This window comes from Emys orbicularis, chromosome 5 (genome assembly GCF_028017835.1).
Source record: "Emys orbicularis isolate rEmyOrb1 chromosome 5, rEmyOrb1.hap1, whole genome shotgun sequence".
Taxonomy (NCBI): Eukaryota; Metazoa; Chordata; order Testudines; family Emydidae; genus Emys; species Emys orbicularis.
The window spans coordinates 83999141-84019661 of record NC_088687.1 but is presented as its reverse complement, the minus strand read 5'-3'; the positions used below and the strand labels follow the sequence as shown (position 1 = coordinate 84019661).

General features: G+C 42.2%; 1 protein-coding gene across 1 annotated transcript; it reads left to right on the top strand.

Annotated features, from left to right (window-relative positions):
* The first annotated feature begins 677 nt into the window (after positions 1–677).
* CCDC110 (coiled-coil domain containing 110) lies at positions 678–15569 on the top strand. The gene is made up of 6 exons (XM_065405795.1): positions 678–711; positions 5398–5502; positions 7142–7194; positions 8992–9057; positions 12220–12330; positions 13374–15569. Exons 1-6 carry the CDS (start codon positions 678–680, stop codon positions 15567–15569), a joined length of 2565 nt encoding a protein of 854 aa, XP_065261867.1.
* Positions 15570–20521: the final 4952 nt, after the last annotated feature.

The window sequence follows — 20521 nt, the reverse complement described above, 5'->3', positions numbered from 1 at the left end:
AAAAAACATTGTTTGCAAGAACTAGGGGTTTGTATATTCTGTTAAGTAGATACCCAAATAAGAAGGGGAGTATGTTTTAATGCTTTTCCAGCAGGGGTCAGCTAGTTTAAAAGCAACTCTGCATCTTAAAATAATGGATAGAAAGCTCTTTGCCCATTCTCCTGATTATCCGAATTTCTGATTATCCAATCTGGCCCCGGTTCCATTTAGATTGGATAAAAAGGGTTCCACTGTATTGGCTTTATTTTAGCTTACATACACATCAGGAGAAGACACTATCTCTGCCAGGATGTTCATGCTTTCTCCTTTCAGGTTAACTTTGGGATTAACTTGTACTATATCATTAGGAAGCTGTTGTATTTCTCAATCTTATATTTTGTATTACAAGGCTGACCTTGTTAGAGCTTTGAAAGTTTATTTAACCAGGACACATGGGTTTAGAATATCTAACAGGCCTTTTTGTCTTTCCAGAATCCAATAAGATGCTACTATTTATGTTCATATCTAAGCCGATGGATTTGGAACCTCATAAAATACTCTAGGCCAGACCATTTGCTGTTGTAAACAGGCAATGGAACTACATCAATTCACATCAGCTAAGAATCTGGCCCTCTATTCCCTTTTCAGATCGTTCTACCAGACGCATCATCACCTCTTGGATGGACTAGATTGGAGAGATGTTTCTTAAATTTATGAAGAGGCTTCTTCCAGGTAACTGCTCTACTTCACAATGGGTCCTTTATATTCTTATTTGTAACGTCTGTCTTGGATGATCTAAAACTGGCAGTATACTAAGGGATTTATTCTCCTATTGACTGATACACTTGTGATTTAGATGCAGACTCCCACTAATATTAGGGAGCGTGTATGTGTAAACCTCTACTTATATCAGTGGGAGAACTTAACTGGTTTGTGTGTCACCATCTTCGCTGATGATAAAACTTAAATGTTCTGGGGAATGTCTATTATTCAAACACATTCATATAAGAACCATGGAGCAACTAAGCCTGCACATTATTCTTTATATTATTAAGATAGTGAATTCCACCACTGTCATGAGCCTAAGCCAGTGGTTCCCAAACTTGTTCCACCACTTGTGCGGGGAAAGCCCGTCGAGCTGGGCCAGTTTGTTTACCTGCCACGTCCGCAGGTTTGGTCGATCGTGGCTCCCAGCAGCCGCGGTTCGCTGCTCCAGGCCAATGGGAGCTTCTGGAAGCGGCGCGGGCTGAGTGACGTACTGGCCGCCACTTCCAGCAGCTCCCATTGGCCTGGGGCAGCGAACCGCGGCCACTGGGAGCCACGATCGGCTGAACCTGAGGACACGGCAGGTAAACAAACTGGCCCGGCCCGCCAGGGGCTTTCCCTGCACAAGCGGAGAAACAAGTTTGGGAACCACTGGCCTAAGCAATTTGGTTTCTTTCCTGTTATTTCATATTGCTTGACAGCATAGGCTCCTCTCCTTCTTCCCAGATATTTCATATTATAAAATGGTCTTTTAAAAAGGTTTGTAGTCTCCTTGAATTGACAGGAGCGGTGGATATTTTAATTATAATTTGCCCTTGAAATAAGGTCTATCACAAAATTGAAATATTTTATCTACTGCTGCCGTTTAAGGGTGAATTAAATGCCTTATTTTAAAAAATCCCTAACACTGTAGTATGATGCAACTGAAATTTTTGAGACAAATTCTTCTTTCAGTTACACCCAGCATAACCCTCACTAAAGTAAAAGGACCTTATTCTGAGCTCCCTTATGCTGGTGTAAATTTCCACTGAAGACAATGGAATGTCAATGGTTTTATTTGGGATGAGGCCCGAAGTGGAGAACATGACTCTAAATATAAAATAAATATACACCTCTACCCCAATATAATGCGACCCAATATAACACGAATTTGGATATAACGCAGTAAAGCAGCGCTCCGGGAGGGTGGGGCTGGCGCTCCGGCGGATCAAAGCAAGTTCAATATAACGTGGTTTCACCTATAACGCGGTAAGATTTTTTGGCTCCTGAGGACAGCATTATATCGGGGTAGAGGTGTATTTTTAAAAAGATTGAAAAATCAATTCTCTCTCTACTTAGTTGCCAAAATCTGATTTAAGGATTCTGTTTCCTCTGCATTAATGTTAAAGACGTCCTCAGCTGCTGAAGGGAAACACTGAATGCTGAAATCTGGTCTTGGTAGGTGAAAAGCTTTTCTGTTCTCCTATAAGAATTATACAGGAAGCTACTGTGATATATTTAGTGCTCCGTTATGCCCTGGATCTCAATCATAGGCCAAAGCTTTAGAAAAAATTATGAGGCCAAGAAAATGACAAACATTTATTTCTGGCTTCATTGTGGGTATCTAAGTATAGGATTTACATTTTATTGTTGTTGTGTAATACTGCTGGACTACCTCCAGCCATTAGACTCTTCAGCTGTCGATCGACAGGTGTACGAAGGGCTCACTAACCATGTACTTCTGCATAAACACTAGAACTATTTGGAGAGTCTGAGAAACTCAAATATTATGGCTATTCAGTTCTCGTACATTGAGAGTCATGATCCAAATGTTATCTGGAGATAGTGTCCCTGTAGAGCAGAGAGCTCTTTTTGTCTTTGTGACAGCATAGTTGCAGACCCTCCCTCAGTAATCATCTCCAACTTTCCCAGATTTTTTTGTATTTATTTAATTTTGTTCAAATATAATCATCCAATGCCATGAACACATGTGCAAACTTTGTAAATGAAAATTATGTATCAAAAAATTGGGCCACAGTATAAAGACTGAAAACCTCTCTAATATCTCCAAAAATGAAAACCTTATGCATTAAGACCATTTTCCTTCCCACAAGGAAATGACTTTATGCAATTTGAAATCAGGACCCTCAAGATGAATTTTATTTATAGATAACAGACTCTACCACACACACTTCTGGTTTACATATAGTACTGGGCATAAAAAACTTTAGTATCTCAGGTAAACTGTGAGATATTAAATATCTGTGTAATGTAAACTGTGATGTTAAATATAGACATTTAAAATTTGATGTATGGGCTAAAGTGTAAGATTTAGAATACATCCACTATGGTAGAATTGCCTCATAGCAGAATATTGATTGACTTGATCAACCATTTTCTGTTGTTTTTTCAACAAAAGTGTCCTATCTATATAATATCAAAAGTGTGATAGATGTCTTATAAACAAGTAAAAAGAATATCTCTGCCCCAAAGAATTTACAGTCTAAGAGCCTAATCCTGACATCTTTATTCACATGGGTAATTTAATCACGAGTAGTCTCTTAGTTCAATAGGACTACTACTTACATGAATAAAGGTTATTCATGTGAATAAGGGTTATTGATCAGACTTTAAGTAGAAAACGTGTAGATAAAGGTTAGTGACTAAGAAACAACAAAAGCAATTGAATGAACAGTGTTTGGTATATATGTTGTCAGTTCTATTGATTTTTTTTAGTTTGGGGGTATTTTTTGTGAGGAGAGAGGAAGGATGGTCCAGTGTTTATGGTGATAGCCTAGGACTTGGGAGACCTGGGTTTAAGTCCCTGCTCCACCAGATATTTCCAAAGTGACATTTGGGAAAGTCACTTAGGGTACGTCTACTACACTGCAGCAGGGAGCAAGCCTTCCAACCCAAGCAGACAGACTCATGCTATTGGGGTTAAAACAGCATTGTGCCTCTGGCAGAGCCTCAGACTAGTAACCTGAACTTAGACCTATGGTAGGTTGACAGCCCCATCCACACTGCTATTTTTAATGCACGAGTTCAAGCCCAGCTAGCGTGACTCTGTCTACCTGTACTGCAAAACTCACTCCCAGCTGCAATATATTCATACTGTTAGGCCCTGATTCTCAGTGGGAGTTGGGCACCTGAATGCCATTGAGTATCCAGGACTTAGCCGGTATGTGCCTCAGCTCCCATTTGTAAGATGGGGACAATAACACTTCCCTACCTCACAAGGGTGTTGTAAGGATAAATACATTAAAGACTGGGAGGCACGTAGATATTACAGTAATTGGAGCCATATAATATCCTTAAATAGGCAGAGAGATAGGAAAGTGAATCAAAGTTCAGATTAATTTCTTAAATTATTTCTTTAAATAAAATATGATTAAGTTCTTTTTAAAAAACAACAAACAACAACAACATGCATTACTAAGTCAGTCTCAGTACTGACCACTGCTAAAGCAAGCCTGCCTGCCTGCGGTAACAGTACAGTGAGGAAGGAGCAGTCCAGATAAAGAAACTGACAAGGAATTACATTTGTTTTAAGTTTCCCAGGGCTTATTATCAACAACAGGGTGTGAAAAATTATGTATGAAAAGTACAAGGACAGTATGCTTTCCAGTGCTTGGCCTGGGCAGAGGAAGGGAAGAGACTTACCAGGGGCAATGGGGCAAGAGAAAATCCCCATGTGTGTGTAGAGAAAGAAACATCTTCACTTGCCCCAGTGTGTTGCAGTATTGCCAACTCCAATTGTTTGCAAGTCAAGTCCCAGCAAATCATGAAACTATCGACAAAAATAATGAGATTTACAAAATAATAGCTCTTGGGTTCTTTTCACTTTGCCTCTTGGCTGGGGCTGGAACCTTTTGGGTTCCCAGTCAAGCTTTTCTCTGCACCATGAGAGCTGGCAGCTTGCTGGCTTTTAAAGAAAGCTGTGATCTGATTGCAGCAGCTGGGGCTCTCAGGAAAGCACCCGCTGTGGGGTGAGCTGGCAGTAGTGGGGTCGTGCTAAGGGGTGAGGTTTGGGTGCAGGGGGAATTGCCAGCTACTGGAGGGGGGCACGGTTTGCAGGGCAGGGGATGTACTTTGCACCAAAGGGGCTCAGTGCAATACAGTTGGATTGTTCTCTGTGCATTCCCAGACTGCCCATCCCCACACCCTGTATCCTCCTGCACCAGCCCCCACTGTGCAGGGCGCCATACACAGTTACCTGCCTCCGCTCCACAAACGGCCGTTAACAGAGCACAGACCCGGCTCCTCCCTTGCCCCCCACGCGCCGGACGCCGCCAGCCAGCTCCCTCCCTGCGGCTAACCGAAAGCTCCAGGGGAGTTTGCGCCACCAGGCGGCGCGAGGCTCCTAGCAGCTGGAGGGGCGCGTGGCGGGGGGTCTCATGGCCTCCAGGGGGCGCGCGTGCGGCGGGAGCAGGGAGCAACGGCTGCCTGTCTTGCACCGCCTCCGCTTCCGGGAGAACCGTTACCTGGCAACGCGGAGGCAGAACAGGTTGGGCAGTTCGGGTCAGTGAGAAGGGAAGAGGCGAGTGCGGGCGGGCGCAGAACAAGATGAGACAAGGTGGTGGACACAGTGAGTCACACGCGCAGGCCGGGTCGGGGGACTGCTCGGGCGGGCGTAAACAGTTACAGAGGATGATGATTCTGTTTGCGTTGCAGGGAAGGACTGCGGGGACAGCAGCGGCGGGAGCAGGGGGCAGGAGACGGACCCCCTGCCGATCTCCGTCTCCGGGGCCCTGGCCAGCTGCGAGGAGGCAGGACCGGGTAAGATTCCCCCTCTGCCCAAAATGCAGGGTCCCCATTGGCATCTGCCCCTAGGGGGGCACCATGATGTGGTGTGATGTCATTGCATCCTCGCAGTATGATGTGGTGTGACGTCATTGCATCCTCGCAGAGTGATGACATCTCAGCACCCTGCTCTAACACCACAAATATATTCATGGCTCCTTGAATGCCCACAGCCAGCTTGAGGCAAATGGGGATCAACCCCTGAACCTGGGGACATGTGGCAGCCTCACCCCAGATAATAAGGCAGAGGCTGCTGTGTAATGAACAACCCCAGGTGCCAGCAAAGCCAGGCCAGTGGAGAGAGGCCAGGAGCAGCTCCTGCATCAGAGGATGTGCAGAGGAGTCACGTTATGGGGATGAGTGATGGAGCACTGGGTCTTTCTGCCAAAATGGGCAGTAGTGAAACAATTAACAGTGTTGCCATTTAAATTGTCATCACTGGTCTTCAGAGTTAACACACCCGTGAGATGAATAGGAGCAGTTCACACCTCTCCCTGCTAGCGTCCCAAGCTGCCTGCATACCCAGGAAGGCATTGCTACATGTGGGGCAGTCATAAAGTGTTCTTCACAACCTAGAATTATTTTTTGTAACAAAAGCTTAAATTCCTCACAAATTGATGGGGGCCCTGTGCTGAAAGACTGGAGGAACTCATGGTGTTTAGGTGCAAATGAAAAGCAAGTCATAAGTTAGCAGCCAAGTTCTCAGAAGCATGTTTTTAAGTGATATTCCTCATGAACTAGAGCAGTGGTTTTCAACCTTTTTTCATTTGCTTACCCCTAAAAAATTTTGAATGGAGGTACGGACGTCTGTGGACCCCCACAGGCTCCATAGTACCAGAGGTTGAAAACCACTGGACTAGAATGAAACAGGCAAGGGCCTAAAGGCACACTCTCCTGATTAAAACAATGGTTTTGGCCCCACTTCATTCTTCTGCTGCCTAGTGCTCTCACTTGGCCACATGCAATAGGATGAAGGGTCCCCCAAGAGTAAGCTAACACCAATACTGCAACCCCAAATGTTAAAAAATCATGAGTCAGGCTCACCAAAAATCATGAGCTTATGTAAAAATAATAGATTTGGTGTTCTTTTTATTTGCCTTCTGCTTTTTGAGCCTTTAGAGTACATTTGGGTCATATTTTGAAGCTTTCTCCACAGCCACAAAGGCTAGAAACTTACTTTTTCTTTAGGAATAAAGGCTGAAATCATCACATATCCACTTGACTACAGGAGCCAGGGCTTTAAGGAAAATAATAATTATCATGAGACTCAAAACAAAATCATGAGAGTTGGCAACACTAACAAACACACTTGTTAGCTTTTTCCAGAGAAAGTTAAGTTAGCATGGTGTGCTCTGGGGAGGGTGTCTCACCATTTGAATGGGGTGGGCTTGGAAGGGAGAATCATCCTCTGCCCATCCAAAGGCTGAGAATCATTAAACCATCAGCAGGTGCCAGGATAGGGAAGGAACAAGCTTTTCCCCCTCCTCCCCAGTTTGAGCACCAGTGCAGAGCTGATTTCTCTCTCTCTCTCATTGCTCTCTTACTAGACATTTAAGGTTTCTGCCTGTGAATTATAGATACTATAACTGTAGGGTTTGATGCTTTTATTTTTCAGATAATTATACATCAGGAACAGAAAGTCAAATCCAACCGCAATCAGCACTAAAAGTATGCTAATTTGATCCAAATTATTAGCACAAAACATTTTTGAAGCTTAATAACTAAACTGATTGTTTCAGTACATCCATAACTGTATATAGTGCTAAAGTTTCCAGCAGGAAGACCAATTTGCAGATGTAGTCTGAGGCCATGTAGTTTGCCACTAAATATCTTTTCAACTGCAGTTTTCTTTTAATTATAAACAAGGTTTGTACCTTTTTTAACCTGATTTATTTGACTATGTCCATAAAATGTCTCTTACCTCCTTTTCCCCCCTTTTCCACTAGTTGGGAACATGCTTCCTTGTTATACCAATAGAATAAAAACCAGCAGGATCTTATTAAGAGGGATAAGGCAAAGATGCCACGTTTATTGTAAATATAATAATACTATAAAAGATAACAGTAAATAATGTTGTTTGGCTACTTATTTCTGTTACTACTTATTTCTTATACACACACATTATACCTAATACCTATACACTTACACACACATTCACACACACACATTCACACACATCCATCAGATGTTCTGCAGCTGCTGCATAGTTACCAGTCCTGCTTGAGTTTGCAGCTTGGGTTCGTAGCTTGTGGCGGCTAACTGGCCAGGAAAGCCGGGCACAAGGACGAGCTGGGTCTTTGTTGGGAATGCACCGATGCCCTTCCATGTTGGCAGCAGAATGTTACCCTTCTCCCAAAGTTTTTCATCTCACCCATTCTTTTTGTAGGCTTTAGTTTGAATCCAGAGTCTATAGGTCTTGCTGTGTCACGCTGCCTCTGGGTTTGGTGATTGATCACCCGTCAATTGCAGACATGACTTTCAGCCTCGGACCGGGCTTTGATCTTCCTTCTATTGTACCTTTGTTTTTTAGGGTGGATTCTTCTTACTTTGTTAGGGCTCTTGTCTGCATCTTCAGCCGTTGATGTTTGAACTCTATTTAATCAGGACAGGCTGGGGCTGGAGGTTGATTCCATCATCCATACATACCTCATTCACACATCTAAACTAAACTAATAAGATTACAGCAGGGTTTGCAAAAATGAAGGTTGCAGCAAGCCCTTACAAAATGGAGTAAGCATTTTAAAATGGGGTTTGAATTACAATATGGCAAACAGTGAACAGAAGTTATAATATAGACAAGTATAATGGATGGCAAACAGTGAACAGAAGTTACTCTGTAGGCAAGTGTAATAAATGGTGAACAGAAGTTACAATACTGAAACAGTGCAAGTCTCCGTGATTTAAGCAGGAATTGGATTGATAGTGAAACTTACAGAGGCAGCTGACTGAACAGCTATGGCTCTTAACAGGCATCTTAATTGTTATTTAGCCAGTTATTGGGGTAACCGGTTTTATGAATGAATATTATTTCATTCATAAAACTTTACTTATGAAGTTGCATTAATAAAGTGAACAATTAAAAACAATTTCATTCATCAGTCCTACATCCTAAGCAAACTGTGTGCAAATTAGGAACGTTTTTGCCCAATTTATACTCATTGCTCTAGCTCATGCATTCATTGTGTTTGTGAGTGCTTGTGATCCAATTCAGATTCATTCACACAGGAATTTTTTTTCCAAATGAATCTGAATAGGAAAGGTGTTGGAAACTCCCAATTCATTTCAGATAAGCCACTAAATAGCCATTGGACAGTAAAAACTTTCTCTCGCTAGTCCGTGAGGCTGGGTCCAAACTGGCAATCTAGAACTGAAAGGGAAAATGCAAGTATAATAAAGAGAATTGTTCTAACTCATCTCAATCTGTACAAACCTCACAGCTTTCTATTATTCATTTTACAAATTTAGATTCTTCAACAACAGCTGAAATCATTTCAGGCACTTCGGCAACAGACTCTGCTGAATGTTAATATGGTAAGAGCAGAAGTTAAGTATTCCTAAAATAAAAGGAAAAACCCAACAATCTCCTACACCAACTTTTTAGGTACTGACCTGGGTATCTTAACAAAAGTCTCAAACCAAACAACTTTATTTTGCACAAAACTTGATTAAACAAACCAATAGCTCTGTTAATACTGTAGTCTGTGTTAAAAATCAAATTGCTGATTCTCTGAAAATGAATTTCCTAATTCTTATAAAATTAATAGACATGACCATTTAAGCTGTTGGTATTGCCAATAGCTGAAATATATTTTATCCTAAGAATCAGGATCCTGTTTTTATTATACACAATTTAAAAGAACATTACAGTTACTTAGCTTATTAAAGCTATATTTAGCTTACCGTGCATGTTAAATATGTGTTTTATCGGCTACTCAACATACAATAAAATAATTCATAAGGTAGTTTATTCTATACATTCTATCTAGATTCTTGCACTGCACCAATCACAGTGCCGAGGAGGACCTCAAAACAGGCAGTGTTGCAAGGGAAAAGGAGCTGAATTAGAAAAAGAGAGGGGGCCAAAGTCTTCTCTCACAGTGGTTTAAATCTGAAGTAACTCCACTGACTTCAAAGGAGTTATTCCTGATCAATCTAAGAGAGAGCAGAATTTGGCCCATACTTTTAAAACACCACTTACCCAAAAATGCTAGGCTACCATTTCAGGAACAGTGTTCTGCCCTTTTTCAACTCACTTTCTAGTGTAAAAAAATAAGGTCATGGTGCTGCAAAGAACTGATCATATACTTAACTTTATACACTGTCGTTGATAGTGGAACTACTAATCCCTGTCCCTGCCATCCATTTGCATATGCCTGGGGAAAAGATGAGCTTAGCCATCTAGTCTTGTTTTCATGTGGAGAGAGTAATCTTTTATCAACTGTGTCTCTTCCGAAAATGAAATATTTCTGCGTATACAGAAAGGTGATAAGTAACAGTCAACATGGATTGTCAAGAACAAATCATGTCAGACCAAGCTAATATCCTTCTTTCACAGGGAAACAAGCCTTGTAGATAGGGGGAAGCAGTAGATGTGATAGATCTTGCCTTTAGTAAGGCTTTTGACACTGTCTCACATGACATCCTCATAAACAAACTAGAGAAATATTGCCCAGATGAACCTATTATAAGGTGGGTGTGCTGTGCACAACTGTTTGAAAAAGCATACTCAGAGAGTAGTTATCAATGTTTTGCAATCAAATTGGAAGGGCATATCGAGTGGGGTCTCGCAGGGATCTGTCCTGGGTCTAGTTCTGTTCAATATCTTCATAAATCATTTGGATAATGGCATAGAGAATACATTTATAAAGTTTGTGGACGATACAAAGCTGGGAGGAGTTGCAAGGACCTCAGAGGACAGGATTAAACTTCAAAATGATCTTGACACACAGGAGAAATGGTCTGAAATAAATAGGATGAAATTCAAGACAAATGCAAAGTACTACACTTAGGAAGGACTAATCAGTTGTACAAATACAAAAAGGGGAAATGACTGCCTAGGAAGGAATGCTGCAGAAAAGGATTTGGGGGTTTTAGTGGATCACAAACTAAATATGAGTCAACAATATAATACTGTTGTCAGGGGCGGCTCTATGTTTTTTGCCGTCCCAAGCACGGCAGTCAGGCGGCCTTCGGCGGCATGCCTGCGGGCGGTCCATGGTCACGCGGATTCAGCAGCATTTCTGTGGGTGATCTGCTGGTCCCGCGGCTTCGGCGTAACCGCCGCCGAATTGCCGCCAAAACTGCAGGACCGGCGGACCTTCCGCAGGCACGCCACCGGCAGGCCGCCCCCCACGGTTTGCCGCCCCAGGCACGCGCTTGCTGCGCTGGTGCCTGGAGCCGCCCCTGACTGTTGTTCACTTTTTTTTGCATCATTCTGGGATGTATTAGCAGGAATGTTGTAAGTAAGACACAAGAAGTAATTCTTCCACTCTACTCAGCACTAATAAGGCCTCAACTGGAGTGTTGGTTACCTAAGAAATTACCTAAGAAATTAAATTAAATTTGCAGTCTGAATTCTATAAACTAAACAGTATTTGAATCAAGCAGTGTCTCACCCTTACAGATGGTATCGTTCCTTAATACACAGCCTGGGACGACCCTCCCTAGTTCAAAGTCTTTGTCCTTCAGATGTGTTTCCAGTGTTGAGTTGTGGTGGGAGTGGGGCCAAGTCATGATGTCACATCCCCTCCTTTATAGTTTCTTCCAGCTTGCTGGAAAGATCTTTTGCTATGACATGGGTCAAGCGATCTCCATTGTATATATGCTCTCTCTGAGAAGTCTTCTGGGATGGTTGTTGGGAGTGTGGATTCCCTTTAATCGGACATCAGCGTAACTGGCTACTCCATTGTTGTACCTGAAAGGCTGGTTGTGGGTGTTCACAACCTCACAACATATTTCAGTAACACACATGTAGCAAAACTTCATAACTTCACATACAATGATAGCACATACAATCCAACAGGATATTAATATTCAACAGATCAAGACTTTTAAAATGATACTTCACAAGGCATACTTTATATAAAACATATCATAATTATATGACAGTGGTGAATATGGGGGTTCCAGTGCTGCTTTGAAGTACAGAGTGTCACCACCAGTAAATAGACTGGGGGTGGAGGTCCTGGGGTGATTTTGGTCAGATCCTGGCGGATTTTGGTCAGATCTTGGCGGGCACTTACCCCACAGTGGCGGCTCCTGCAGCTCTTGTGCTGTGGGGCTGGTTGGGCTTGGCTCTCCGCCCGAGGGTTGCAGTGCCGCTCCGGTTTGGCCCCCGCCCCTCTGACTGGACCAAATTTGTGTGAGTGGAACTGTGACATGGCTCATGGGGTTGCAGTGCCACTCATTCAAATTTGGCCTACCTGGATTCCCGTCGTCATGACGGCTGGGTACTGGGTCCCCAGCCAGCACAGGAGCTGCCACGCAACCCTTTGAAACATTCTGGTGACCCTGTCCTGACCCCCAGGTTGAGAAACCCTGGTTTAGATAATATTTAGTCCTGCCTCCATGCAGGGCATTGGGCAAGATGACCTGTCAATATCCCTTCCAGTCCTACATTTCTGTGATTATATGATTCTATGCTTTTCTGTAGATGTCTTTGAAAGATTAACAGTCTCCATATATCTTTTTCAGGTACAATCTGAAATCAGTGAGATACTGAATAAAAATATAATTGACGTCAAAACTCCACAGTGTAGCCCAGACAAGCTTCTGATGACCAGCACACCTCCTGAGATGGTTATGGTATGTTACTTAATCCTTACCCGCAGCTGAGTTGTACATTAAAATATTTTGTTGGATTGCTGTTCCTGAGAACTGTATGTTTTCTGTAAAACATAATCAAAGCAAAGGGAAATTCTGGGCACAAAACATGCCCATGGTAATTTCCTTCCTAACATAAGTAATGGTCTTATTTATAGTACAAGTTCACCATAATTCTATCTTAAGAGAACACTAATTGAAGTCTACAAAAACAGTCATGTTGGGGGACCTAATAACAAGAAGATTGTCCCCCCAACATGGTTAAAGCACTGTTCCTTTTCTACTGTAAATAAGATTTCAACCAGGGCCTCCAAACTATGCTAAAGCTTTGGATTGTATTAAGGGAACAGCTCCTATTGAATGCAATGGGGGTTTTGTATGTGTGTCTGAGGGCAGAGTTTGTCTCACTCCTGTGAAGTGCTGTGTAAACAACATATTTTTTAACACAGATATAGCACCAAGTCCTGTTTGCCTTACTTGAGTAGTCCCATTGAATTCAGTGGGACTAGCTGTGTAAGATTTGGCCATTAGCTTGTCTTTCCCCTGCTGCAAATGTTCATAGAAGACTCAACATGCTGAGTCAGCACTTTGGGCCTGATCCAGAGTGCAGTCAAGTCAGTAAAAAGACGTATTGACTCCCTGTGCTGTGGAACAGGCCTTTTCTAAAATAGTGTTCCTCTCCATAGCTAATAGGATGCTTTGCTTTCTGGAAAAATGGTTAAGTATTGTATGCAGCGTTAGTAGGCTTCAGAGAGAAAACAGAAGACTCTGACAAATGAAATGGGGCCCACGATACAATTTCTTAAATTTGTTGGAGTATTGTGATCTCCCCTTTCCAATTCTCTTGGAAAGATTAACAGTCTCAATATGTTTTTCCTTATGTTAGACATAAGGAAAGATTGTGTTGGCAGATAAAATCTCTTTTTTGCATGATACATAGACTTTACAACAAATTTGTTGTCTTGTGCCTCCAGTATTGTGAAAAACTATAGCCATTATAGCATGATTGTTATTGGTTTTTGTAGCCTACAGGGAGTCCAGAAACACCATTGTCTAAGAAGAAATTTCATCTTGATAAGAAACTCTGTACCACTCAATCTGTGGAAGCGAATTCTAATACTATCTTTGGAAATGTGGTCAGTGATGTAAATATTTCACATCAGATTTCATTAAAAGCTGTAACAACTGGAAAGATTGAAAACTCAGTAGAACCAATTAAAAACAAAACTATGATTGGTCTAAAAAATGATTATAAATTGAAGGATTATGCCAAATATGAATGTTTTCTACCTTGTACTAATTTGGAGGCTGAAAGTATGGTGCCTCCTAATGAGAAAGTAATTTTGGATGAATCTAAAGCTCTTGTGCCTCTTCTCAAATATAGTGATGGACTTCATTTAATAGACAACTTTAGCTATTCTATCAAGCCATTAAAAGAAGAACTTCAAAAGTCTCATGAACAGGAACTAGCACATGCATCTGGACATCAGAATATTTCCTGTAGTCAAAGTAATGTTTTTGATGATATGTCAGAACAAGACCAAGAAAAATCTGCTCTTTTTTTATCTAGAGAGAAATTACATGTGGACTTAAAATCAAGGAAAATTTCAAAATCTGAGGAATCGGTAGACAGTTTGCATGTTGCTCTGGTTTCCCTTAAAGGAAATAATCTGAGTCTTGGTCAAGAATTTAATAAAGACTCTGAATGTGACAGCTCACAGAATTCTTCACATATAACTACATGCAGTACACAAACAGAAAGTGAAACCAAGAATAAAAACAAAGAATTGCATAGCACTGACAGTGGTGTTGGCACGTTCCAGTTAAATGTCATTTCTAAAACAGTAAAAGATAAATTACTAATGTTCGATCACATAGAGAAACTACAGAAAGAAAAAGAAAAGCAGCTGCAAATCATAAATCAAAGCTTACTAAAGCTTGGAAATCAGAACTTCTATGAAATCAGAGCTGATGAGTACACTGCAAAAATGGAAGAGTTACAAAATTCCCTGAAAGATTCTAAACACTTGCAAAAGAAAGTGATGGAACTTGAGAATGAAAATGTAACTCTCAAGTCAAAAATGAAACCTCTTACTGTTATCATAAGGTCTCTAAGAGAGAGAAATTCACAGTATGAGAAGCAAATTAAAGATTTAGTTGAAGAAAAGAAAAGCATGCATGTCAGGTTAGTTAAATCAGAAGGAGACAGCAAAGAATGTATTAAAGAAGTGAAAAAGTTGTTAAAGAAATGCAAAGAACTTCAAGACCAAAAGAAAACTCTTGAGGGAGAGAGGAGTCAACTCTGTACTGAAAACCAATGTATGATGCAAGCATTAGATGACTTCAAAATTAATAACCAGAAAGCACAAGAAAATATGATTGCTGTTATCAGTGAAAAAGATAGGCTTTTTGTGGAACTAGAATCTTTGCAAAAGGAATCTTCAGTGTTGCAAGAAGCAAATCAGAAACTAGAGATAAAAACATCCCAGCTTGCAAAAGAAAATAACTCACTTGAAAAAGAACTTGAAAAAAATCAGATTGAAATACGACAACTGAAAGAAAAAGAAAATGTAATGAACTCTGAACAGGAGACTCTTCTTCACATAATGCAATCACTTAAAGACAAAAAGCTTGATCTTGAAATGACATTGCAAGAATGTGCTAATGCTAGACAAACAATGCAGAAGGCTCTTGAGAAGGTCCAGTCAGATAAAGCTTACACAGAGGAGAAACTCTTGACCGAACTTCAAAATACAAAAGCAGAAAGGGATATTTTGAAGACTAACTTGTTGCATGTGAACAGAGAATGGGAGAATTTATCAACAGTGGTGGCAAATATCACAGAGGACAATCAGGTTCTTAAAAAAAACCTGCAGGAATGTAAACAAGATACTTACAAATATGAAAATAACATCAGAACATTGAATGAAGACCGTTTACTAATGGAAAACCATCTGCGGACGATAGAAAATGAAAGGGATGTACTGCAGTTTGAATTTCGCCATCTCCATAAGGATTATGTTAATCTAAGGGACCAAATTACTGTTCTGGTTAATGAGCAGCATAAACACAGTTACATTTCAGGCAAGGAAAAATATCACTCCACGTATTCCACTGAAATTTGTGAAGAAATTTCTGATTACAGGTATACAGCTTTAGAATGCAATCCACAAGGTATGTGCTGTACTTCGCAACATCTTACTACACAAGTGTTGTTTTAATTTTAATTTACCCAGTTTGAGCACCAATTAACTTTTTAGGTAAATTACTTACCAAAACCATTACCACGCTGTACATTGGTTTGAATTCCCTGCTTAGGAAAACTCTAGGTGTTTGGGGTTTTTTTAAGCCTGAAGCAGTTTAAGTCTTGGTTGCTTAATTTAAGAATTTTTTATTTCCAAAAAAAAGAGATTCTACATAATACAGACATGATTTTTATTATAATAAAACAAAACCTCAAGGAGACCCTGATCCAAAGCCTATTGAAGGCATACTTCATTTACTTTAATGAGCTCTGGATTGAACCTTGAGAGTGATACGTTGTGCTTGTTTTTTTTTAATTGTCCTGAAGTATCTCTTAAAAGGAATTACTCCCACTATTTTTTAAAGAAAACTGTCTTTCTTTTCCAGGCAATTCCAGTTAAACTGCAACAGTCTTGCTTCAGAGAAATTATAATAAACATTCTTTCTTTTAAACCAATTAAAAATTCTGCTGTTCACTTATTTCAGTTTTCAGTTGTCGCTTCACCAAATGCTCCTTTTTGTTTGAAGTTTCACAATATGAAATTTCCCGTATGCTTTTCTGAACACTTGACCCTTGGCTGTATTTTATAGATTCATATGGGCAGATCCTCAGCAGATGTAAATTGTCACAGCTCCACTGAAGTTAATGGAGCTATCAGAATTTACCCCAGTTGAGGATCTGCGCCCCTTGATTTTGTAATCTTTCAGTCAGACAAACTGCCTAACACAGCCCAGAGCATTTCACCCAGTTATTCCTACATTGAGCCCAAGGATTTGAATTTAAATTATATACCCATCTGAACATATGGTTTAGAAAGATATCCAGTCTTGCTTTATGGTTAACGATGACCAACTATCATTTTAAAATAGCAATTGCATTGTTTATACCAGATTCTAATGGTTTTTTTAAATGTTTTAGTTAAAATATGTCTTGACACATTTGCTAGCAAATTTCATTTTCCTGCTGCAGATATATGCCAAGAGAGGGCCATAGATATGTAGGGAGAAGGGAGGGGGCCTGTGGGATTCCATTACTGCATGGATATTCCTGTTACCATAGCCCATGGAGTTGGGAGAGGGAATTGCATCACAAAAATACCTCACATTGGCTATTTCAGCTATGGGGCTGAAGTAGTCTCTGTGTAGTAGTGACTCTACAGCCTGGATGGGAGGACTGTAGTTTACATTCTTAGCCCACTACACCTTATTTTTTGAGGGATTATTTTTAGTCACCAATAAATAGGGTTCTATGAAATAAATCCCTGAATGAAAAATAAAGCAAGGTAACTAGAAACTGGAGTCCTGTCAATTCCCTCCAGAGACTCATATTCACCATACTTTTTCCTCATGTAGTGCAAGTGGCACTCATTTGTTTCCATCTACCACAGAGCACAGAAATGAGAGAGAAGGCACCTAATGTTCAGTAGATGTATCAAGAGATATAGTGACTCTTTTTGTGTGTGTGTATGAGTAGATTTACTTCCCAAGAAAATGAGAAATTAACAAATCTGTCCTGAGCAAGGTCTAGTGTAAGCAGGTGCTGTACAAACATCATAATACAATTCAATTACCACAGCTTAACCGTGACCAGCAACACACCTGCTATTCTAGTCTGGACCACTTGTGCAGAGATTGCTACTCATTTCAAACGGTGTGATGGACAACTGAGGACTAAAGGACGAATGTTACATTCACTCACATTGTAAGCTTCTCAGAGTAGGGACTATCTTATTATTTGTTTGTACAGCACAATGAATCCCTGTCCTGATTGGCACCGCTGGGCACAACTGTAATATAGATACTACTAATAATGGTAACCTAAATCAAAGACTCTGAACTTAGGCTTCCAGAGGTGAAAAGCTAGTACACTAACCCAGTGTGTCATTTACCCTGACTTTCCCCATGATTCAAAACTTTGAATGTTGTGCAAATCTAATGGTGTATAGAGGAAATTGCCTGTTCAGAAAAATCCCTGTTCAGAGAATTCCATTAGAGATAAGTGTTCGTTGCCACCACCACACCCCAATATTTGGAGCTGAATGTGAGAAAAGAGCACTTATATACCTGATATATAATACTATACTATAAATATATTTTAGCATTCCTTTTATTTATATACAATACTAGTACAGTTAATTAATGAATGACTAAGAAGTGGATTAAAATGCTTGTCTTGTTTATATGGTAGGGTAATGCACTCTATAGGGTTGTGATTTCTAAAGCGCACTGCCATGTTGTGCATTAATTGGTCCGTGCAGACCCTGCTGGTGCACTTTAATGTAGTGCTGTTTGAAACTAAAGGTTCTCTAGTCTAGTGCACACCAGCATGGTCTAGACCAGAGGTAGGAAAACTATGGTTCGTGGGCCACATCCGGCCTGCGGGACCCTCCTGCCCGGCCCCTGAGGTCCAGGCTGGGGAGGCTATCCCTGGCCCCTCCCCCGCAGCCTCAGCTTGCTCCTCCATCGGCGCAATGCTCTGGACGGCAGGGCTGTGAGCTTCTGGGGCAGCGCAGCTGCAGAGCCTGGCCTGACCCGGTGCTCTGTCTGCGCAGTGGCGACAGCGTGGCTGGCTCCAGCCAGGCGGTGCGGTTGTAGCACCGCCAGCCACCAGTGCTCCAGGCAGCGTGGTAAGGGGGCAGAGAGTGGGGAGGCTGGATAGAGGGCAGGGGGTGGGGGTGTGAATAGGGGTCGGGGCGGTCAGAGGGCGGGGAACAGGGGGGTTGAATGGGGGCGGGGGTCCCGGGGGGGCAGTCAGGAATGAGAGGAGGGGTTGGATGGGGCGGCGGGGGACAGTCAGGGGCGGGGGTTCCCAGGGCAGTCAGGGGACAGAGAGAAGGGGTGGTTGGATGGGGCAGCAGTCCCGGGAGGGGGCGTCAGGAATGAGAGGAGGGGTTGGATGGGGTGGCGGGGGGCAGTCAGGGGTGGGGGTTCTGGAGGCGGTCAGGGGACAGGGAGCGGGGTGTGTGTGGATGGGGCAGGGGTCCCGGGGGGCTGTCAGGGAACGGGGGGGTTGGATGGGGCAGGAGTCCCGGGGGGGACAGATGGGGAGGGCGGCCCCCACCCCCTCCTCTATCCGGCCCTCCATACAATTTCTGAAACCCGATGCGGCCCTCGGGCCAAAAAGTTTGCCCGCCCCTGGTCTAGACAGACCAATTAATGCACAACATGTTAGTGCGCAGTAGAGCACTTTATTTCAGTGTGTAGACAAGCCCAAAGTCTTCCTGTTTTGATGTTAAATATTTCTAGAACAGCATGTTTTAAAAGAATAATTTTGCTAGTGATAGACAGTGGTATTATGCCACCACACTGAAGACCCAAACTCAGCAGTGATGTTAGGTTTTTTAGTCCTTGAGTTACTGAAGTGAAAGGACAAGATGCTGATTACATTTAATTCTGGTGAAAATATGGAGTAACTCCATTTACTTCAATGGAGTTGGTCCAGATTTATAGTTGTGATATCAAGATCAGAATCTGGGCCATGTTGTGGAGTGGATAGGTGACTGGCTCTGTCTTTAGTGTGAGGGAGCAGAGAAAATGACATTATTATTACTATGTATTTGTATTACTGTGGCACCTTATGTCTTCTCCATACAGTAACTCCTCGCTTAACGTTGTAGTGATGTTCCTGAAAATTGTGACTTTAAGCGAAATGATGTTAAGCAAATCCAATTTCCCCATAAGAATTAATGTAAATGGGGGGGTTAGGGTCTAGGGAAATTTTTTTCACCAGACAAAAGACTATTTTATTAATACACACACACACACACACACACACAGTATAAGTTTTAAACAAACAATTTAATACTATACACAGCAATGATGATCGTGAAGCTTGGTTGAGGTGGTGAAGTCAGAGGGTGGAAGAGGATGCAATATTTCCCAGGGAATGCCTTGCTGCTAAATGATGAACTAGCACTCCGCTGAGCCCTCAAGGGTTAACAGATTGTTGTTAATGTAGCCTCACACTCTACAAGGCAGCACAAATGGAGGGAGGGGAGACAGTATGGCAGACAGAGACACACATTGTGTGTGTGCGAGAGAGAGAGAGAGAGAGAGAGAGAGAGAGATGTGCATTGCCCCTTTAAGTACACTGACCCCTCGCTAAGTACATTGCCTTTTAAGTAGATCAGCAAGTTGAGACAGCAGCTGCTGCCAGCACTCTCCCTCCGTCCTGAACCCTGTCGTGTCCCCCATCCCCGCTCTATAGAGATGGGGTAAGTGGGGGGCAGGAGCAGGGGGGAGGGGAACACCCTGACATTAGCCCCGCCCTCCCCCCTGCACAGCAAGCAGGAGGCTCCCAGGAGCAGCTCCAAGGCAGAGGGCAGGAGCAGCACATGGCAGTGGGAGGAGGGACAGCTGAACTGCTGGCAATTGATAGCCTGCTGGGCAGCTGCCGCACAGGGATCTTAGGGGAGCTGATGGGGGGGCTGCAGGTCCACCCTGGTTCCAAGCCCCCACCAGCTAGCTGCAATGGGCTGCTCTTTCTGCAAGCAATGGACAAAGCAGGCAGCTGCCAAACAACGTCTGGCAGGCAGCTGCCAAACAACGTTAAAGAGCATTGCGCAACTTTAAACGAGCATGTTCTCTAATTGATAAGCAACATAAAAATGAAACAACGTTAAACAGGACGACTTTAAGTGAGGAGTTACTGTACTAGATAGTTATTGGAGCACAATTTAAAGGCAGCCTCTGAGGAAGTCCTGCGTTCTACCAGAGAAAGTACCATGAAGCTAGGAAAAAATGAGCTACAGACTTTTTATTTGTATAATAAACAGTAGCATCCAGAAGCTCTAACCAGAAGTGGGCCCCATTATGGTTGGCAATCAGGAATAACCCCATTGTGCTAGGCATAACACAGACACATAGGAACATACACATTTCCTGCCCCAATCAACTTACAGTATATGGGGAAAGGCAGTAGCTCCCATGA

Excerpts from the sequence above, each read along its gene's own strand:
- CCDC110 (XM_065405795.1), top strand. The coding sequence starts at position 678 with ATGTTTCTTAAATTTATGAAGAGGCTTCTTCCAG. Across the intron at positions 7,195-8,991 it reads AACCGCAATCAGCACTAAAA|ATTCTTCAACAACAGCTGAA; the intron begins GTATGCTAATTT and ends TTACAAATTTAG. Across the intron at positions 12,331-13,373 it reads CACCTCCTGAGATGGTTATG|CCTACAGGGAGTCCAGAAAC; the intron begins GTATGTTACTTA and ends TGGTTTTTGTAG.